The 19,214-nt window shown below is 42.6% G+C and overlaps 1 protein-coding gene across 1 annotated transcript in view; it reads right to left on the bottom strand.

The window, feature by feature from the left end:
- smg1 (SMG1 nonsense mediated mRNA decay associated PI3K related kinase) overlaps positions 1–19,214 on the bottom strand; it is a 105,114-nt gene that overhangs the window by 38,724 nt on the left and 47,176 nt on the right. The window contains 16 exon segments of the mRNA XM_053444066.1: positions 3,949–4,171; positions 4,847–5,001; positions 5,506–5,726; positions 7,600–7,761; positions 9,304–9,484; positions 9,571–9,789; positions 10,508–10,646; positions 10,842–10,986; positions 14,584–14,719; positions 15,242–15,393; positions 15,662–15,907; positions 16,584–16,704; positions 17,042–17,192; positions 17,564–17,705; positions 18,040–18,348; positions 19,075–19,208. Of these exon segments, the coding sequence (XP_053300041.1) occupies positions 3,949–4,171; positions 4,847–5,001; positions 5,506–5,726; positions 7,600–7,761; positions 9,304–9,484; positions 9,571–9,789; positions 10,508–10,646; positions 10,842–10,986; positions 14,584–14,719; positions 15,242–15,393; positions 15,662–15,907; positions 16,584–16,704; positions 17,042–17,192; positions 17,564–17,705; positions 18,040–18,348; positions 19,075–19,208 (2,836 nt within the window).

Genomic DNA, 19,214 nt, shown 5'->3' on the forward strand with positions numbered 1-19,214 from the left:
ACAGACATTGGACAGAGGAAGATTGGAAAAAAGTGTTATGGACAAACGAATCAAAGTTTGAGGTGTTTGGATCACACAGAAGAACATTTGTAAGACGCAGAACAGGTGAAAAGATGCTGGAAGAGTGCCTGACGCCATCTGTCAAGCATGGTGGAGGTCATGTGATGGTCTGTGGCTGCTTTGGTGCTGGTAAAGTGGGAGATTTGTACAAGGTAAAAGGGATTTTAAATAAGGAAGGCTATCACTCCATTTTGCAACGCCATGCCATACCCTGTGGACAGCGCTTGATTGGAGCCAATTTCCTCCTACAACAGGACAATGACCCAAAGCACACCTCCACATTATGCAAGAACTATTTAGGGAAGAAGCAGGCAGCTGGTATGCGGTCTGTAATGGAGTGGCCAGCGCAGTTACCCGATCTCAACCCCATTGAGCTGTTGTGGGAGCAGCTTGACCGTATGGTACGCAAGAAGTGCCCATCAAGCCAATCCAACTGGTGGGAGGTGCTTTAGGAAGCGCGGGGTGAAATTTCTACAGATTACCTCAACAAATGAACAGCTAGAATGCCAAAGGTCTGCAATGCTGTAATTGCTGCAAATGGAGCATTCTTTGACGAAAGCAAAGTTTGAAGAACAAAATTAATATTTCAAATAAAAATCATTATTTCTAACCTTGTCAATATCTTGACTATATTTTCTATTCATTTTGCAACTCATTCGATAAATAAAAGTGTGACTTTTCATTAGTGATGCACCGATTTATCGGCCGAACATCGGTAGCGGCCGATATTCGCCTCGTTTACTGATATCGGCTTATCGGTAATAAATTTGACTTTCACAGATATCATTGGCCGATGTTCACATTTGTGGTAAAACCGCTGGGCACGTGCCGCGGCTGGGGGAGCAGTCGCTCCGTCGCCCTCCTCTCCGCGCCGCCGGAGGCTCAGTGTGCGGCACCGGGAGGTCCTAATCCGGTGGCGCCTCACGGCGTCGCTGGTGCGGGGGCTTTCTTTCTCTTGGACCGCGGGGCGGTGTCCATCGCCGGCGCGGAAGGCGGGCCGTTGGATGGGACTGGGTAAGCGGTCATCGGCGGCCACTCTGGACGCGTGTCGGGCCCTTCTCGCGGATCACCTCAGCTACGGCGACCGCTGGGGGAACCCTCTGTTTGCGCGGGGGGGGGGAGGCACCCTGCGGTGCGCCTTGGCTGGCGCCTAGTAGCTGACTGAGAACTGGTGCGGACCAGGGGAATCCGACTGTTTAATTAAAACAAGTCTATTTCTCAAACTAGAGACTCTAATATACTTGTCTTCTTGCTGAGTTGTGCATCGGGGCCTCCCACTTCTATTTCTTCTCTGGTTACAGCCCGTTTGTGCGGTTCTCTGAAGGGAGTAGTTCACATCGTTGTAGGAAATGTATAGTTTCTTCGCGATTTCTCGCATGGAATAGCCTTCATTTCTAAGAACAAGAATAAACTGGCGAGTTTCACATGTGCATCGGCTCTATTCATCCGTCTCATGCACAGGTAACAAGGGAATTGACAACATACATCATACACACAGAAGCCGTAACACATCTAATAAACGGCCAATACTGCTACCGTAAATCAATGAGAAGAGCGTTCTCTATAATGATACTTTAACAGGGCTGTTTTAGACAGGGTAAAAAGGTGCTGTTTTAAATTATCCTTGTGGTATTTTGACCAAAATATGTTAGTCATTTCATTAAGATCCCGAGGAACCATTTCAACTTGCGGTAAAATGGGTATAATATGTCTCTGTTAAATAAAGTTTAGTTAAATCAAAGATTGTTTCATAAATCTGATTCAATTTGTGCTCATTAAAAGATAAGAGTGATGAAGGGCTGAAACATTTTTAAATAGTGCTTTTTAAATAATGATTTAATTATTTTTCTGGCACAAAAGGGTGAATGAATAACAACAAAAAGAAAATAAACAAATATAGGTATCGGTAATCGGCCAGATTGTTATTTTAAATATCGGTATTGGCCAAGAATTTCCATATCGGTGCATCCCTACTTTTCATGGAAAACACGAATTGTCTGGGTGACCCCAAACTTTTGAAGGTAGTGTACATTTCAACACCAGATACTTTTGATACTTAAGTACAATTAATAAGAGCAACTTTAAGTCTTTGAAACAAGTCATTTTCTTACGGGTGACTTAAACTTTTACCGGAGTCACTTTAAGAAAAGATATGTTCTTTTACTCAAGTATGGCTTTCAAGTACTTTATACATCACTACAAAAAAGACTGTGGATAATCAGGTGTAAGGAGTTTTGTTTGTAGTGACTTCAGGTAAATAGTCTTGAAGAAATGAGATGAATATAGTCAAACGGTATCCACCCTGTTCGGCCCTTGTGACTCAATGGCTGTGATTTAATTCACTTTGACAGGGCCACATAATGTGGAGTAACATGCCTCAAGTAGTAATTCTAAAAATGTTTGTCTTAAAATGCTTCATCTCACTTCACTCTGCACCAGGGGTTGGCAGAGTGTGGGTTGCCAGTTTAAAAAAAAAGTGTTTTTTTGAAAAAACAAATACAATTGTAAAATAATTTAAAATGTTATTTGTAACCCTCTATTGTATAAATATATACATAAATATGAGTTGAAATTAGAATAGCAACATGCAATAAAAACATTTTCATAAGTTTTTTCCTTTTTCTTTGTAGACCCTTGAGGTTATTACGACCAGTATTGGCGGAACGAGCGAGAATTGCCAGGCTAAAAGAAAGTCCTTAGCCGCAGCTCAAAGGGCATCATAGGAGGTGGCATATTTAATTGCACAGGCAAAAAAGCCACACACAATCGGCTAAACGTTAATTAAACCCGCTGCTGTAGCTAAAAGCATGGATCCATCTGGCCATGGATTGGGATACATTATAAACCCGTGAGCTGGAATCAGTGCTTCTGTCTAACCAGACTATTGCTCGGTGCATCACCGACATGGCCAAGGACAGAAAGTGCCAGCTGTTAGATAAGAGTTGATGAACGGAAATATAATTTACAGTTAGATGAATCCACAGACATATTAAACTCTGCCCAGCTGCTTGTTCTCATCATACAGTTTTGACGGAAAACGTAATGCTGTTTTGCTCCGCACTCCGGAGTGGACGTACACAGTTGAGGACATTTTTACAATACTAAAAGAAGAGGGACTATCTTCGGGAAACTGTATTGGTGTGTTTAGGAACGGGGCTGGAGGGATGCTGGGGGAAAAGGCAGGACTGAAAGCGAGAGTCCTACAAGACCTGCCGCACGTCAATTCCACAAACTGTATTAATCACAGAGAATCTCTTGCAGGCAAAACACTTGAGCCAGGGCTTAAACATATTCTTGACATTGCGTAAACAATGGTCAACTACATAAAAACACGTCCACTCAATATCAGACTTGCTCTTGTGGGGAAATGTGCTGAGCCGTCTGTATGAGCTGCGGGACGAGGTGCGCATATGATGGAGCATGGATCCCAGCTCGCTGACCACCTCACTGACCCTGACTGGTTAACAAGGCTGGCGTGCCTGTGCGAAAATACTTTCTCAGCCCTGACATACTTAAAAAATAAATACAGAGCGCAGCTAAACGTGGAGCGTGATCTCCGAGTCGCCGTCTCCAAAATAAAGCTATACACAACCTAAGATCTAAAGATTATGTCAGTAAATAAAAATGTTATTGTAAAAGTGGCACACTTGTGTTATAAATTGAAATATACAAACTATTACATGTTTTTGTCACAAAATTTATCCGAATAAACACACAAAACATACTAATTAAAAGATTTTCAATATTTCACCATACTAATTAATACTTTAATCTGCCCCTTTCATAAGGGGTTCATAAGGGACCACTCCCTCGGGACCATCCTTTTCGGAGTGTTCAATGCATTAAGGTTTGGTCATTTTTATATGTTATAAAACTGTTCGCACACACCTGTTTGAAGGGAATCCAGCTGCTGGCAGGGTTTGCAGGGTTGGCAGGGTTTCTCAGGCGCTCCAGGGCAGAAGTGATGGCATCACCGTAAGTCTGCTGGAACCAGTTCTCATGTGGTGTTTCGGCTGGAGCTGCTGTTATGCTGCAGACGTGATCCAGGGCAAAAACCACGGGACGCATCAGAGCAGAGTGCTTCTCACGCATAATGGCAATCTTTTCATCCCTGCAGCACAACAAAGACTGTAAATAGACTTAGAAGCAACAGTTACGTTGCTGAGAATACAAGATCATCAATGAGAATACAAGACCATCACTGAATAGGGTTTTGTTAAATTACTGGTCTAACACTGGTATGTAAGCTTGGTTCTGTCTGCAGAGATGAGAATCAAGTGTTTTTTTAAATGTCATTTATGAGAGATTGATGCCTTGAGACTAGAAAATTTAGCAAAAGATGGTAATGTTAGAACAAGGAACTGCAGACATACTGAATAAGAACAATGAGGTAAATTAGGAAAAAATAAAGGATCTTTATAAATGCAGTCCATTTACCAAAAACTGTAACAGTACCCAGCATCATAAAATCCCAAGCTGGAAACACACCAAGGTATTTGTATAAGTGGCAACGAATGCCTATAAAAATTTAATTTTCAAACAAAAACAATTAAGTGTGGATGTAGTCACAGAGATAAAGAGAAACGAGAGCAGTGTTTAAGAACAGTCAGTAGACAAAAGAGTCTTTGTCCAAAGAGTTTTGCATTAGTGTTCAACAAAGACCAAATAAAATATAATTACTTGTATAGTTAAATAAGCAATGTTTAAGAATATCTACTTTTAGCTGTTAATGAAGAATAGACTGAAGTCTAGGAGAGAGCTCAACATTTAAATTGGTGATCCTCACCTGCGTAGTGTGTTGTTGTTCTGCACCCTCTTGACCTCATCCTCCAGCTGTTGGATTCTGCGCAGGACATGCATGTGTTGCTGTTGTAACACACCTAGCCACAATTCATCCCACAGTAATGTAACTCTCCGCAGCTCAGCCACCAGCTGCTGGACCTGTTCAGCACAAAGGACTCATTACCAGCTTTGAAAGAAATACAGTGGTAATCTGATTCAAAGGCTCTACATGACACACCAACACAGATATTTTCTTTTCTGAACTGCCATCTATTTCAAGGGTTAGGGCTAAAACACTAATGTGAGCATTTGTATTATAGGAGATGGTCGCACTTAGCCAGACCACACAGCCATAGCTAACAAATATGAACACACATCTTCCTGTTCTTTAGGTTCACTTAAAGGTGTGAGATTAGAAGTGTAAACTAAAATGCTGCCATCTTTAATAGTTGAACTATAAAAATCCCCTGCTTTATTGTTCCACTCTCTTCTCATCAATTTAGCTTGACTTAAAGACATTAATATTTCAATAAACAAGGTTTATCACTGACTGTGTACAAGAACATATTGTGTAATGCTGGTTCTTACATGGTGTCGGTCTAGGACAGGTACAAACTCTGTCCATGTAACAGTTTAGAAGGTTAAGTGTCTGCAGCCTCCTACCTGAAGCACCATGGTAGGGTTGGCAAAGGACAGCTTTTCCACGATCTTGCTGTAACAGTCTTGCATCATGGCTTGATCTTGACTGGAGCAAAAGGTCGCCAGCTCGTCTGGATCTCCCCCTTGTCCAACACCCTCTGGCTGCTCCTCCTCCTCACCACCACCCAGGCCCTCTCCCTGCATGCTTCCAAGGAAAGTCGGCAGCGCTGATGGTAATTTGCTCCCTGCCAACACATCATGATCAATAAATAGATTAACAGTTTCAACAATGGTATTCCTGATAATTGTCTTTGTAATGTGGGCTACATGGCTCAGCGGCAGAGCAGTCATCTAGTGTTCAGGAGGTACCTGGTTTGATTCCTTGGCTCTTCCACGTAAGATACTGAATCCCTAACTATTACTCGTGCTGTCTCATAAGTGTGCCAATGTGTGTGAATGGATGAGTGAGACATACAAATGTTAGGCTGTAAATGTTCCAGAGAGTAGAGAAACTCTTTACATAAACATTGGTGGTAGTCAAATTAAGTTTTTGGTTCGCCAGTGGCAGTGAAGATAATTAGTATAAATTAGGGATGCACCGATTTATCGGCCGAACATCGGTAGCGGCCGATATTCGCCTCGTTAACTGATATCGGCTTATCGGTAATAAACTTGACTTTCACCGATATCATTGGCCGATGTTCATATTTGTGGTAAAACCGCTGGGCACGTGCCGCGGCTGGGGGAGCAGTCGCTCCGTCGCCCTCCTCTCCGCCGCTGGAGGCTCAGTGTGCGGCACCGGGAGGTCCTCATCCGGTGGCGGCTAACGGCGTCGCTGGTGCGGGGGCTTTCTTTCACTTGGACCGCGGGGCGGTGTCCATCGCCGGCACAGAAGGCGGGCTGTTGGAGGGGACCGGGTACGCGGTCAGCGGCAGCCACTGTGGACGCGTGTCGGGCCCTTCTCGCGGATCACCTCAGCTAAGGCGACCGCTGGTGGAACCCGCTGTTCGCGCGGGGGGGGGGGGGGGGGCACCCTGCGGTGCGCCTCGGCTGGCGCCTAGCAGCTGACTGAGAACTGGTGCGGACCAGGGGAATCCGACTGTTTAATTAAAACACGATAAAACATCGTTGACGCGATGTGATTTCTGCCCGACACTAAAAACAGGTCAAACTGAGGAGGGCTTGTTAAGTTATCTTGACTCACGCAGTGTAACTTGGCGTAAAAAGTATGAGCGTAGCGTCTGTTTAAGTACTTTATTCTCATGTGCATCGGCTCTATTCATTCGTCTCATCCACAGGTAACAAGGGAATTGACAACATACGTCATACACACAGAAGCCGTAACACATCTAATAAACGGCCAATACTGCTACCGTAAATCAATGAGAAGAGCGTTCTCTATAATGCTACTTTAACAGGGCTGTTTTAGACAGGGTAAAAAGGTGCTGTTTTAAATTATCCTTGTGGTATTTTGACCAAAATATGTTAGTCATTTCATTAAGATCCCAAGGAACCATTTCAACTTGCGGTAAAATGGGCATAATATGTCTCTGTTAAATAAAGTTTAGTTAAATCAAAGATTGTTTCATAAATCTGATTCAATTTGTGCCATTAAAAGATAAGAGTGATGAAGGGCTGAACATTTTTTAAATAGTGCTTTTAAATAATGATTTAATTATTTTTCTGGCACAAAAGGGTGAATGAATAACAACAAAAAGAAAATAAACAAATATCGGTATCGGTATCGGCTATCGGCCAGATTGTTATTTTAAATATCGGTATCGGCCAAGAATTTCCATATCGGTGCACCCCTAGTATAAATGTATTATATAAATGAGACATGTTTACAGTTGTACCCAACAAAAATGTTAACAGTCAAAATCACATTTGGCTTTCCATTACGAATAGAGTATGACTGACTGTCACACGCGCACCCACACCAAACCCCCCAACGTACACACACAAGCGTCCCATGAAGTACACTGCATGCTGACAAAACAAAAAAAATAATGCTGACTTGAAGAAACTCAGTAAACTGAGGGGTCTTCAACTGATGATTAATATCTTTGGCTCATTGACATTAAGGAGCTGCACATTGCAACAGAATTAAACAAATACCTGCACTCTGACCCTCCCCTCCGAGGGATAATGAGCCCACAATAGCTGGGTAGAGGATAAGATGTGGAGAGTCCTTGGCCACTCGACATAGCAGGCTGCAAATACTCTGTCGGATGTATGCCTCTGGATGGTTGAGACGGGAAAACAGCTGTGGGATGATACCTAAGGAGGATACACATTAGACAGATACTTAATTAATCCCGAGGGAAATTTAGGCATATGTATCAGTATATAAAAGCCCTAAGGTGCTCTTATCCATCTGCCACAGATTATCAGCAGACATTTATTCTAAATATTTTGATCAGTGGTCTCAAAATGGCTATTCAGAAGAGCAGATCAAATGATACAAATTTCTATATATATCTGTTGAGTAGGACTAAGGCAGAGGAAGAGCTGCATCATTAAGCAACTCACTCTGCAGTTACTCAACTGTAACAGAGACATTACAACAACTATCCTCCGGCAAGAAACCAGAAATATGGAATTCCATTAAATGCATTCAACACCAGCTGGTGTCTAAGATTAAGATTAAGATGCATTTATTTGTCCCAAAAACATGCATAGACATGCACAGGCACACTCATGCAGGTAGGGAAATTTAACCTCTGCTTTTGACCCATCTGGTGCAGGACACAAAGAGCAGTGAGCGACCATGTACGGCGCCCAGGGAGCAGATGTTGGGGGAGTAAGGTGCCTTGCTCAGGGACACTAGACAGGGTAGGGAGAATCCTCTTGGATTTTTGGACAGATCAATCCAGGTTCGTCTTTTTGTTGTTACTCCGTGGAGTCGAAACAGAGACGAACCAGAGAACTTTTCTGCCCATAGTCCAAGTTTCTGCCACTAGTCCACCAGATTCTTAATCTGAGAGTCTTAAAACGATAAACATGAATGGACCTGAAATATGTTCCTGCTGTTCTCATATTCCAACTCAGTTACTCAGTAGGGATTCCACTGCCTGACCACAAGCCAATCAATTCATATATAAAACTGTTCTTTTGCTGGTTATATCTACCTACTTATTCCACTAACGTCTGCCTACCCTTCTTCGCACCTGAAACGCAAAGCTCATTTACCATACCCTTATCGACTTCATAAATGTCTATTGTCATCTTCCTAAGGTTTTGGTGTGTTTTGAGCACTTGATGCATTCAATATTAATACAAATTTAATAAACAGTCAACAAATAAATGTCTGTGGATAAACTACAGCAGTGGAAAGTGACTCGGTCAGAATTGGCATCACATAATTTTGATACTCTAGTTTGTATTATTTGATCACAGATATTCACAGTCGTTGGTACTGATATCCGTCACATCAACAACGTTAATAAAGTCACAAATTTTCTGAGGCTGTGAACCTGGGTCTTATTGTGTTTTTTGTTTAACAGACCTCAGAAATAGTCACCATGCAATGTATGAAAAAATACTACCAATAATTCATTCCATGCGTGAAAAAATTGGATTTGATTTGAAAATCTTCATTGTAGATAAACCAGGTATGATAAACACAAAGCAGAGCATTACCATAGGCCAAGCAAACAGTGCACTGAAAAAATGCATGTTTAGAAAGGCACTCCACTCATAAATGTGCATTACAGTAAGAACTATTGCAGATAATTGCAAAGGTGACGGACCATATTCATATGAAAACAACAAAAAACCTCTAAAGAATTCAGGTGTGGATGCATATTTTGTGTAACATACCCCTCCAGGGAGCTGTAGGGGTAGAGGCCAAGCCAAGCTCAAGCCCTTCCCTCAGTTCACCAGCATGCTTCACCAGCAGACGAAGGAGACGCAGGGTTGCCATGACAATCACATCGTCATTGCTCTGTTTGCTGTTGTGATAGGACAGCAGGAGTTTAGGGTTATCCTCATCTATATGGACCTAAAACACAAGACAGACACAATAAAGGTTGCCCTTTGAACCAGTCATGGACTTCAGCAGCTGCAAATTGCGTCTCTGAATCCGACCTGTCCAGCATTCAGCTTCAGGAAGGTGAAATAGGCTTGGCAGGAGACCCGATACAGGCCAAAGATGCGGTCCACAACCCGTCTCCAAACACGGATCAGACCATCTGTGACAGGTTGGCCCATCTCCCCAAGCCAGGTACATGAAGCAGTCAGCTGCCGCCAGATTACGTCTACCATGTCGTCCTCATTGTCCTCCTGCTGTAGAGCCATGTCCTCATCCTGAAACACAACAGAACAGTTGATTCAGAACCATCTGCACTGCAGTAACATATGCACATAGAGAAATGAGATACTTAAAAAAAAAGAATCTGGAATAGTAATTGAACACCAGCAAAACACCCACTGAGTTGGGTAGGTGATACTCCCAACACCCAACTATTCAAAATGCACTTAACAAAAACCTTGTCAGTAACACTAAAGAGGAAACCAAGCTTGAATCATCCCTTTCTATCAGCGCAGGTTTACTTATCGTTTATCTACACAGTGAAGGATTGAAAGGATCACGTTTAAGTTTGTTTCTCTGTGACTGTCAGTTTCTGTCCTAAATTTGTTCAGGACACATGTGACCTATGACAAAAGAAATCTAATCAGTTAATCTTTAAGTCCAAGCGATAACTGATCAAAAGAAGAAATTCCTTAAAGGGAAACCCGCTTTATGAGGCGAAATGAAGCAAAACAAGTTTTGGCCCAAATCCCTCATCCAGGAGTCCAAGTAAACTTTTGTATTAAATTTGAAAGGATTCCTTGGAAGTGTTCCTGAGATATTGCGGTCACAGTGACCGATTTGACAACCAAAATATAATCACTCTTAGCAATAATAAAAAAATTCCATCAAGGCGTTCTTCAGAGAATGATACAAGAATGAAATGGACCACACAAAACCACAATGCCTCTCGTCACTGGCTGTCGACGGCGTAGAGGCACAAAAATTGTCTACCTGTATGCCAGTAGGACGACACATAGCCTGTCCCAGAATACCAAAGATTGTTTCCTTGTCTTCTTCGCTAGTGTTTCCTGGTAGCAACTCTTCTACCTCATTCTTTTCCTCTGATAAGAGAGGCAATCCTTCACCTTGGCTGAGGAGAAAATAAGAAGAAATAATAGACTGTTTATAGTTCTGATGAGCATGAAAATGCATTAAAAGGGCATCTTTGAAAACAGCGTAGAACCACAATACATTAACATAACTTCACAATGGAAGAATTGTATTACATTACACAAAAGAAGCTTCAAACTGGTACCTAGACATGTTTGCCAGTGGGTCCACTAACCTGGCATTATCCACCACCTTCCTGCCCCAACGGTAAGCCCAGCTAGCCAGGGCTGCCCAGGACTTGGCCACCTCTGGAGCCAGGCTGGTAGAGAGTTGGTAGAGTTGGCCCAACACGAAGTCTGCCTCACCAACACCAACACTCACTGCACAGATTGCCATTAAGCGAGAATCAATTGACAACTCAACAAATCCTTTTGATTGAAAAGCACAGTCCTAATGTGCTAAGCTGTACTAGACCCATAAATGGTAAAAGTAAAAGCCAATTCCTAGGCCATTTTGGAGCCAGTGCCTAATCTTGTTTAGCTGTAGTTTAATATTGGCTCCCATATTGGGACCGAAGATTATTATTTCAGTTTTATTGGAATTTAACTGAAGGAAGTTAAGTGACACCCATTCCTTGATCGCGGATATGCACTCTGTAGGACACTCATGCGGCTGACGTTGGCTGATTCAAGATTCAAGACTTTGACATGTGCACACCAATTCAATTTAGCAGTCGGTGGCAATGAAATGCTTTGGTCACAGGCTGTCTTCTGATCTGGTTGGCCTTCTTCCTACACCACTGGGTATAGAGGTCCTCGATGGATGGCAGCTCCGTCTTGGTGATGCGCTGAGCAGACTTCACCACCCTCTGTAATGCCTTACAGTTCAGGGCGGTGCAGCTGCCATACCAGGCGGCGATGCAACCAGTCAGAATACCCTCTAAGGTGCACCTGTAGAATTCTATCTGGCCGTCTTCCTCGGCGAGTCTGTGTGGTGGGTCCAGGCTAGGATATCAGGTCAGATGTCAGGGCTCTGACCTCTCTGTAGATCATTTAAGGATGGTGTTGCAGCTGTGGGTCGCCACGCAGTCATGCATGAAAAGAGAGTACTGGAGAGGACTGAGCATGCAGCACTGGGTAACGCTGGTGATGAGTCAGGCTGGAAGGACATGGTGCTACCTATCCGCAACAGCCTGTGGTCTGCCCGTCAGGAAGTTCAGGATCCAATCACGGAAGGCGATGTTGAGCCCAAGGTCTCTGAGCTTGATGAATAGCTTCAGGGGCACGATGGTATCGAATACTGAACTGTAGTCAATGAGCAGCATTCTCACATATGTCCCTCTGGTCCAGGTGGGAGAGGGCAGTGTGAAGGGTGACGGAGATGGCATTTGCAGTCGACCTATCTGGCCTGTAGGCAAACTGAAGGGGGTCCAGTAAGTCAGGGAGGCAGAAGGTGATTTGACTAACCGCTCAAAACACTTCATGATGGTGGAGGTAAGTGCTACTGGGTGGATGTCGTTCAGGCAGAGGGTTTTCGTTTTCTTCGGAACAGGGACAATGATGGCCTCCTTGAAGCATATGGGGACTACAGACTGGAGGAGCAGTGACCATCTGAAAATGTCTGAACATATCTGCCAGCTGATCTGCACACACCTTGAGAGCTCGGCCAGGGATGCCATCAGGTCCAGGTGCCTTTCGTGTGTTAATCCGGTTAAGTGATCTCCACCCAGGAGGCAGCGGTCCTCCTGGGCCTCTTGGATCTCCACAGCCAGGGAGTTGCTCTCAAAGAGAGCATAAAATGTGTTAGATCCTCTCGGAGAGATGCAGATACTACATCAGCACTGCTGGTCTTTCTATTGCAGTCTGTGATGGTTTTTAGTCCAGCCCTCAGACTTTGTCCCTGTAAAGTCTCTTGGCACTGCTAATAGCACTCCGGAGCGCGTACCTGGACTTCCTGTACTCCTCCAGATCACCTGAGTTGTAGGCATCAGTCCTTGCTTCGAGTTTGTCATGGACGTCAGCATTATTCCAGGGCTTCTGGTTAGGGAATGGTTGTGCAGTAATCCTCGGCACGACGTCATTGAGGTATTTGCTGATGTAGCAGATGACCGTGTCCGTGTATGTGTTGATGTTGTCATCCTGGAACACACACCAATTCGTAGTGCTGAAGCAGACCCATAGGGCAGAGTCTGATTGGTCGGACCACCGCTGAATTGTCCGAGTTACCGGCCTGTCTGGTTTGAGTTTCTGCCTATAGGAAGGCAGCAGCAGAACTGAGACGTGATCTGTATTGCCGAATGAGGGGGCGAGGGAGGGCCTTATATGCATTCCGGAAGAGAGTGTAAACATGGTTGAGTGTTCTCACCACGCGTAGGAGAGCTTATGTGTTGATGGTAGGGATGGGCATTCGATTAAATTGTCTTAATCGATCGTCGGGAGAATTAACGATCCATTTTTGATTAATCATTAATATTTTTATATTAAATTCACTATTTATAGGCTATATTAAAATGCAGTGAAATTAGAAAAAACAGCGCGTTTCCTTATTGGGATCTTTATTACAAGATGAACAACTCTTGTGGCAGTTAAAAAGGATCCGTTCACTGGTTACACTTGAAAATATGCGCTTTACTGTTAAGCCCCGCTGAGAGCTAGCTGGATTTGACGGTTCTCGACCTCTCAGTCCGGTTGTCGTCACGTCCTCACTCCCGGAACCCCTCACCCAGACCCGGGTCTGTCCGGGTTCCCTTCCCCCTGGACTGAGGGTCCGTGTGCGGACATGAAGCCAAGCACCGGAGGCTAGCTCCGGGCCTCTTGCTCCAGCTGCTAACATCCTCACTGTGCTGCTTTCCAGGCAACTCAGATTTTCCAACCTCCTGTCACATAACGAAATCCAGTTTCTTCGTCGATGAAAAAATAATGTCATCGACGAAATTCTTAATGATCAATAATCGATCGTCAATTAATTATGCCCATCCTTAGTTGATAGTATGTCGGCAGGACTTTCCTCATCTTGGCGTTGTTAAAATCACCGGCCACAATAAACACAGCCTCTAGCCGTGAGGTCGCAATGGCGGAGTCTGGGATCGAGGGGTTGCGCCAAGTCTCAGTGAAAACCATAATGTTACAAAACTTAATATCCCGTTGAAAAACAATCCTGCTCCGAAGTTAATCCACCTTATTATCCAGAGACTTAACATTAAACAGAAGAAATCCCATTAAGATTGCTGATGACATTTCCTAATGGGAGCATGTAGAGTTAAAATAGGATGGGACCAAGAATGGAACCTTGTGGCACTCCACACATCAGTTTAGCCAAGGATGAGCTGTTAATTCCAATGGAAATGTATATTTGTCTATCTGAGATGACCTGAACCAACTAAGGGCAGTGTTGGATATGCTGATGCATTGCGTTAGTCTATTGATCAGAATGTTATGACCAATGGTGTCAAATGCGGCACTGAGGTCAAGGAGCAGTAATACTGTGCAATCACCGGCAGACATCAGTAAATCATTCGTAAAATTACGGTGATATTCAGATGCTGTAAATATGAATTGATATTCATGTGAATATTTTTGCATTGAATATAGGAAGTTGCTCTAGCCCATGGAAAAACTAAAACTGGTTCTTAAGAGGTTTGCAGGTTGAACAATCTATGAACCAGAACTAGCACCAGCCCGGGCACAAGCATTCAGTTTACTTTGGTGGAAAGGGGGTAGTAAACAGATGCTCATGAGTTTGTGTTGTGGAATGAAACATGTCGTCAGTAATTTACCTGCATTTCTACAAAAAAAAACTTAACATTGACATTTATGAACCAATTCAGAATCGCAAAAGTGAGAGTTGTGTTCATTATGTATACGATTCCTTCTCCCATTCCTAATATTGACATACCTGAATCTGTCTTGGCGAGCTTTAGGATGTGTGGATACTAGACCACAGATGTGTCGTATTATTCAACATCGTCTTATTGTTACCTGAGGTCTCAGTGATGATGTGGGGAATGCCTTGGTCCTCGAGGGGAAGTTCAAGCAGAGCAGAGATATTCCGGCTCAGAAGTGACATGCTGCTGACAGCATTGGATGAGTTTATTGTTCCTGACTTCTTTACCACCTAAACAGAAGCATAACAAGGCCTTAAATTCTATTCTTTTCTTTAATAATACCATCCTATGCATAACTAATGTAAAGGGAGACTTGATTTAGAGGTTCAAAATATTTCTTTGCATGCCTAATAGAACAGGTTTACATGCTGTAATGTCAATAAGATTGATCAGCTGCTTAGAGAACATGTTAGACTAACCCAAACAACCTTGAAGCCAGATTAAAAATGTTGTCAGTTTTGCTGTACCAATTAAAGTCAGCGTAAACGGAAGTTGAAGTTACATTTTAAAAGTACAGAATCTTTTCCAAAATAAAGCAAACATTACAAATTAGGTATTTGGGAGCTAAGTGTTGGCTGTAGAGAGGGACTTTGGTCTTTGTAACTAAGCAGAACTTCTACATGTTTGAAAGAGCAATGAGAAACTGTAAGAAAGGGACAATCCCAAAAAGCATAACTGTAGCACTTTAAAAAAGCATTTTTGGGAAAATTTAACCAAAGTCAAGTTGCAGTTTTACTGATTGGTAAGCATGCCTGTTTAAGCTGTGGTGTCATGTCCTTCCAGTCGGCCAACAGCCATTTGCAGAGTGTCAGCAATGAGCGGCATGCAGCACCTTCATTCTTCTCTACATGACAGTAGGACAGAGCAGCCCCGCTCAGCATCTCCATGGCTGTCATGGACTGTCCTGCAGAGACACAGAGGGCTTAGAAGAAGCTTAAGACTGTATCCTGAGCCACATTATAAACACAGCGCCGAGATATAGTTGGTTGTGGCAAGTGGCACAATGAAATTAATGTGTCAGATCAGCCTTTATGCCGGTTGTAGCTGACCCTTTGGGACACATGTGCGTCTTCATAGAGTCATATTTATGCTTGAAATAAAAAAATCTGTTAATAAAAACTTCTATTGCTCCAATTTCAGTTGACAGCTTTTGGATGTCTCCTGCTCCTCACCTGCAGTTCTCAGGACTTTGGCTTTTTCAATCTGCAGCTCTGCTCCCCATTTTTCCCCTAGGGTGCCCTCGAGAGTAAGACGCCTGAAGGTCTGGCTCAATTCATCCTGTGGCTTCTCCTCTTGAGTTCCACCAGCGCACTGGCTAAGCAGACGGGACGCCAGGGAAATGTTACCTTTCTTCCGGGCGAATTTTACAGCCGTCAGCCAAAGCTCCACAAGATGGCCATCTAGTGAGGAAGAGTATCCTGAAGAATGGAGAAATAGAGAAATCTCTGAGCTTTACAAAGACAAAGTGATTTTCACCAAAGGCCAAGATAAATCCTTGTCCAATGAGTGAATGAATCAGACTCTTATTGTTCTGGTCTGTACCCTAATGGTTGAATGCACTTATTGTAAGTCGCTTTGGATAAAAGCTAAATGAAATGTAATGCTACTTATTTTTTCTGTTCACCATCATTTTAAGACAGTGTAAAGATACTGCTGCCTTTTTCATTGCTTTCCATTGGTGTTTCAACAAGTGGCTTTTATTGTGAAGAAGTTATTGGAAAAGCCAATGCTTCAACTACTTTAAAACAATAGTCAAATGCCCATATTAATATTAAAACTTAATTTCTGTGATCAATCTTCCAGTTCACAATGGTTATAAGATTCATAAAGCATTTCAAGTGTTTGTGATGAAGGACTGAAGGACATTCCTCATCTTTTTTTAAAACGAGACGAAAATAAGAGGAGGCTTTAGTCCTCAGACTAGGACACATAAAAAGTGTGTATAGTAAGGTCACAGTACGTGCGTACGGGCAAATAAAAGTGAGAAATTTCGCCGGTGCAGAGGAATAAACTGGTAGCGGATGCCAACATACAATATGACAAATTTGATCAGAAAATATAGCAAATACACCTACTTCAGTCCCAGATATTTACCTTTGAGTTTCTGGAGGAGTTGTCTCTGGAACGTGGTGTATCTGAGGGCCTGAAGGAAAGGCTGGATGTCCTGTTGCTTACAGGAGCTCAGAACCTCACTGCATAGAGGAATTACACAGTCCTGCAAAGAACACAACAGCTCCCAGCTTGCTTTATTTTATAAGCACAATCATGAAGTTTACTTAGTAGCTCTTTTTGCATCTATATAGTTTAGACTACGTCTACCTCTAAACAAGCCAACCATGGGAGACCTTAATTCAACACTGTCATTACATATTTAGTGACTAATTAAGGATATTTGTTTGTGCTCTTTTTCATAATATGCCTCTTTTTATTTGTTATGTCCAAACCAGTGTTTACCTAAAGGAGTCAACTAACCAGGCTGCTCTAAGCATTCTTATTTTTAATGCATTAAATTCAGATGACATAGGTCAAATGAGAAGTGTGGGTGAACATACTTCTTGTCCAGTGAGGGTGTTCTCCAGGGTGGCAGTGCAGTGCAGTTGTAGGGTAGGTAGCGTAGGCAGGGCATCAGACAGAGTGAGGGTGGACAGGCGAAGAGGACCCAAGCAGATTCGTCCGGTCTGTTTCAGGCAGCGCACCAATGTACTACAACAAAAGCGTTTCACAGGACATGATTTGACATTGGTTTGACAAAAGCACGATCAACATATCTATACTTTTTTAATTGTTTTTTGTCACGTTATGAATCTGATTTCTTACATGTTATATTGCGTCCTTTTTTTAAGTTAAATTGGGCTTTATAGACAATAATGACAGACCACTATGATAAATTAATTTTTATCATGCTGACTAATTATTATACTGGTCGAATAGTTAAAGCAGTTCAGCAGGATAATTCAGATTATTGTCATATATCCCAAACCTGAGCTAAATTTCCCAACAGTATTTACACAGCAACAAAACCCTTCAGGACCGGACAGTGGTTTCTGTTTCCAATATTTGAGGGCTTTACTCACTCTGGACTGGCTGTTGTCCTCTGCTCCTGCTGTTGATTGGCTTTTGACATTGCACTTACAGCACTTCGAAGAAGCTGCACCTCAATTGCTCTCTGCAGCTCAGTTGGATCTGGACTCATTGAGGGCAGAAGCCTCTTCAAATCTGTCACACACACACACACACACACACACACACACACACACACACACACACACACACACACACACACACACACACACACACACACACACACACACACACACACACACACACACACACACACACACACACACACACACACACAGTTTGCTATCAAAAAAGTAGTTCAGTGGTAAATTAAATTGCATTAGAATATGGCGATTGTGATATTCTTGCTTTGTGGACAATGCTTAAAGCTTTTAAAAACTTTAAATGTTTATTAAATTAAAAACATAAGTAATTCTAACACTCTAGTAGAAGTGAAAAAAAGTAGAAGATATTATATAGTAAATCTTACCCAGCTTATCCTTGTTGCCGAGTGAACTGTAGTCCTCTCCAGGCAGCAGCTGCAATTGAGCCCCACACTGTGCCAGATCTCCCTCCTCAAAGCGGCTCAGAGCCTGGATGTAGTTGAAATCTGTCCTAAGGTTGATGCTGATGGGGTTGGGGGAGTTCTGTTTGAGGGCATTGACAGTGGCCTGCCACTCCTTAACCGAGGCCCAATCACTGAGTGCCACATAACACTGACACATTTTGTTGGCCAGGAAGTTGATCACCTCAGGAGAACACTCACTGGATTTCAGCAATACAGTCTTCCTGCTGTCACCTTTTCGCAGCCCCACCCCCCAAAAGGAGCATTTAAATTAGGACATGTACAATTCTGCAGTACATTATGAATGAACTGGGCAAACTTAGTGCAGGTTTTGAGATTTCTTTTCGCACAAGTCTAACAAAGAGTTCTATAAAACAACTATATGATTACACCAAAAAATAGTCTTCAATTAAAAAACTTTGCAAATGGCTTTGCAAATGGCTGAACATACACAACTGTATACCTCACATCTCATTAACTCCACATAAAAAATGTACTGTTAATAATAATTAAAACTCATTAAAACAATGTGATATGTTTGATTTAGAATTTAATCAGATTCAAACTAGCAGATTTTTTTTTTTACATTTTTCCTTCTGTAAAGAGCTAAACATTACAACATTAGAACCTGCCAACAGCTGCTGAACTAACTGATGTGATATTAAAGATTAATTATCAAAATTTAGATGCATATGTACATTGCTTTGTAGATATTCATGATGAATATCACTGTTTTTTAGCGACACATGGATACATTTTAAGTTATCATTACCTCTCTTACAGCAGTGCAAGCTTTGAACACAAGCCTTTTCTCAAAGATTGATTTTTGAAATAATTTTGTTAATTTTGTTGATGTTTTGAGAACCTCTGTTAGAATTGACACATAATGACTCAGCTGCATATACAAATTGAATTAATCAAATCTTATGGCAGCTGGACTATATTATAAGAGATAGTTACCATTGCTGCTGTGCTTGGGGCTGCTTGTGTTGCTGGAAAGTTTGAGCAGGCAGCATTCAGAGCTTTTTATGCTGCAGTCCATCCCTGTAGCCGCCGAAAGCTGATCCTGATACTCCAGAGCTGCCTTCTCAAATCTAAAA

The sequence above is a fragment of the Pleuronectes platessa genome, chromosome 16, assembly GCF_947347685.1.
Source record: "Pleuronectes platessa chromosome 16, fPlePla1.1, whole genome shotgun sequence".
Taxonomy (NCBI): domain Eukaryota; kingdom Metazoa; phylum Chordata; class Actinopteri; order Pleuronectiformes; family Pleuronectidae; genus Pleuronectes; species Pleuronectes platessa.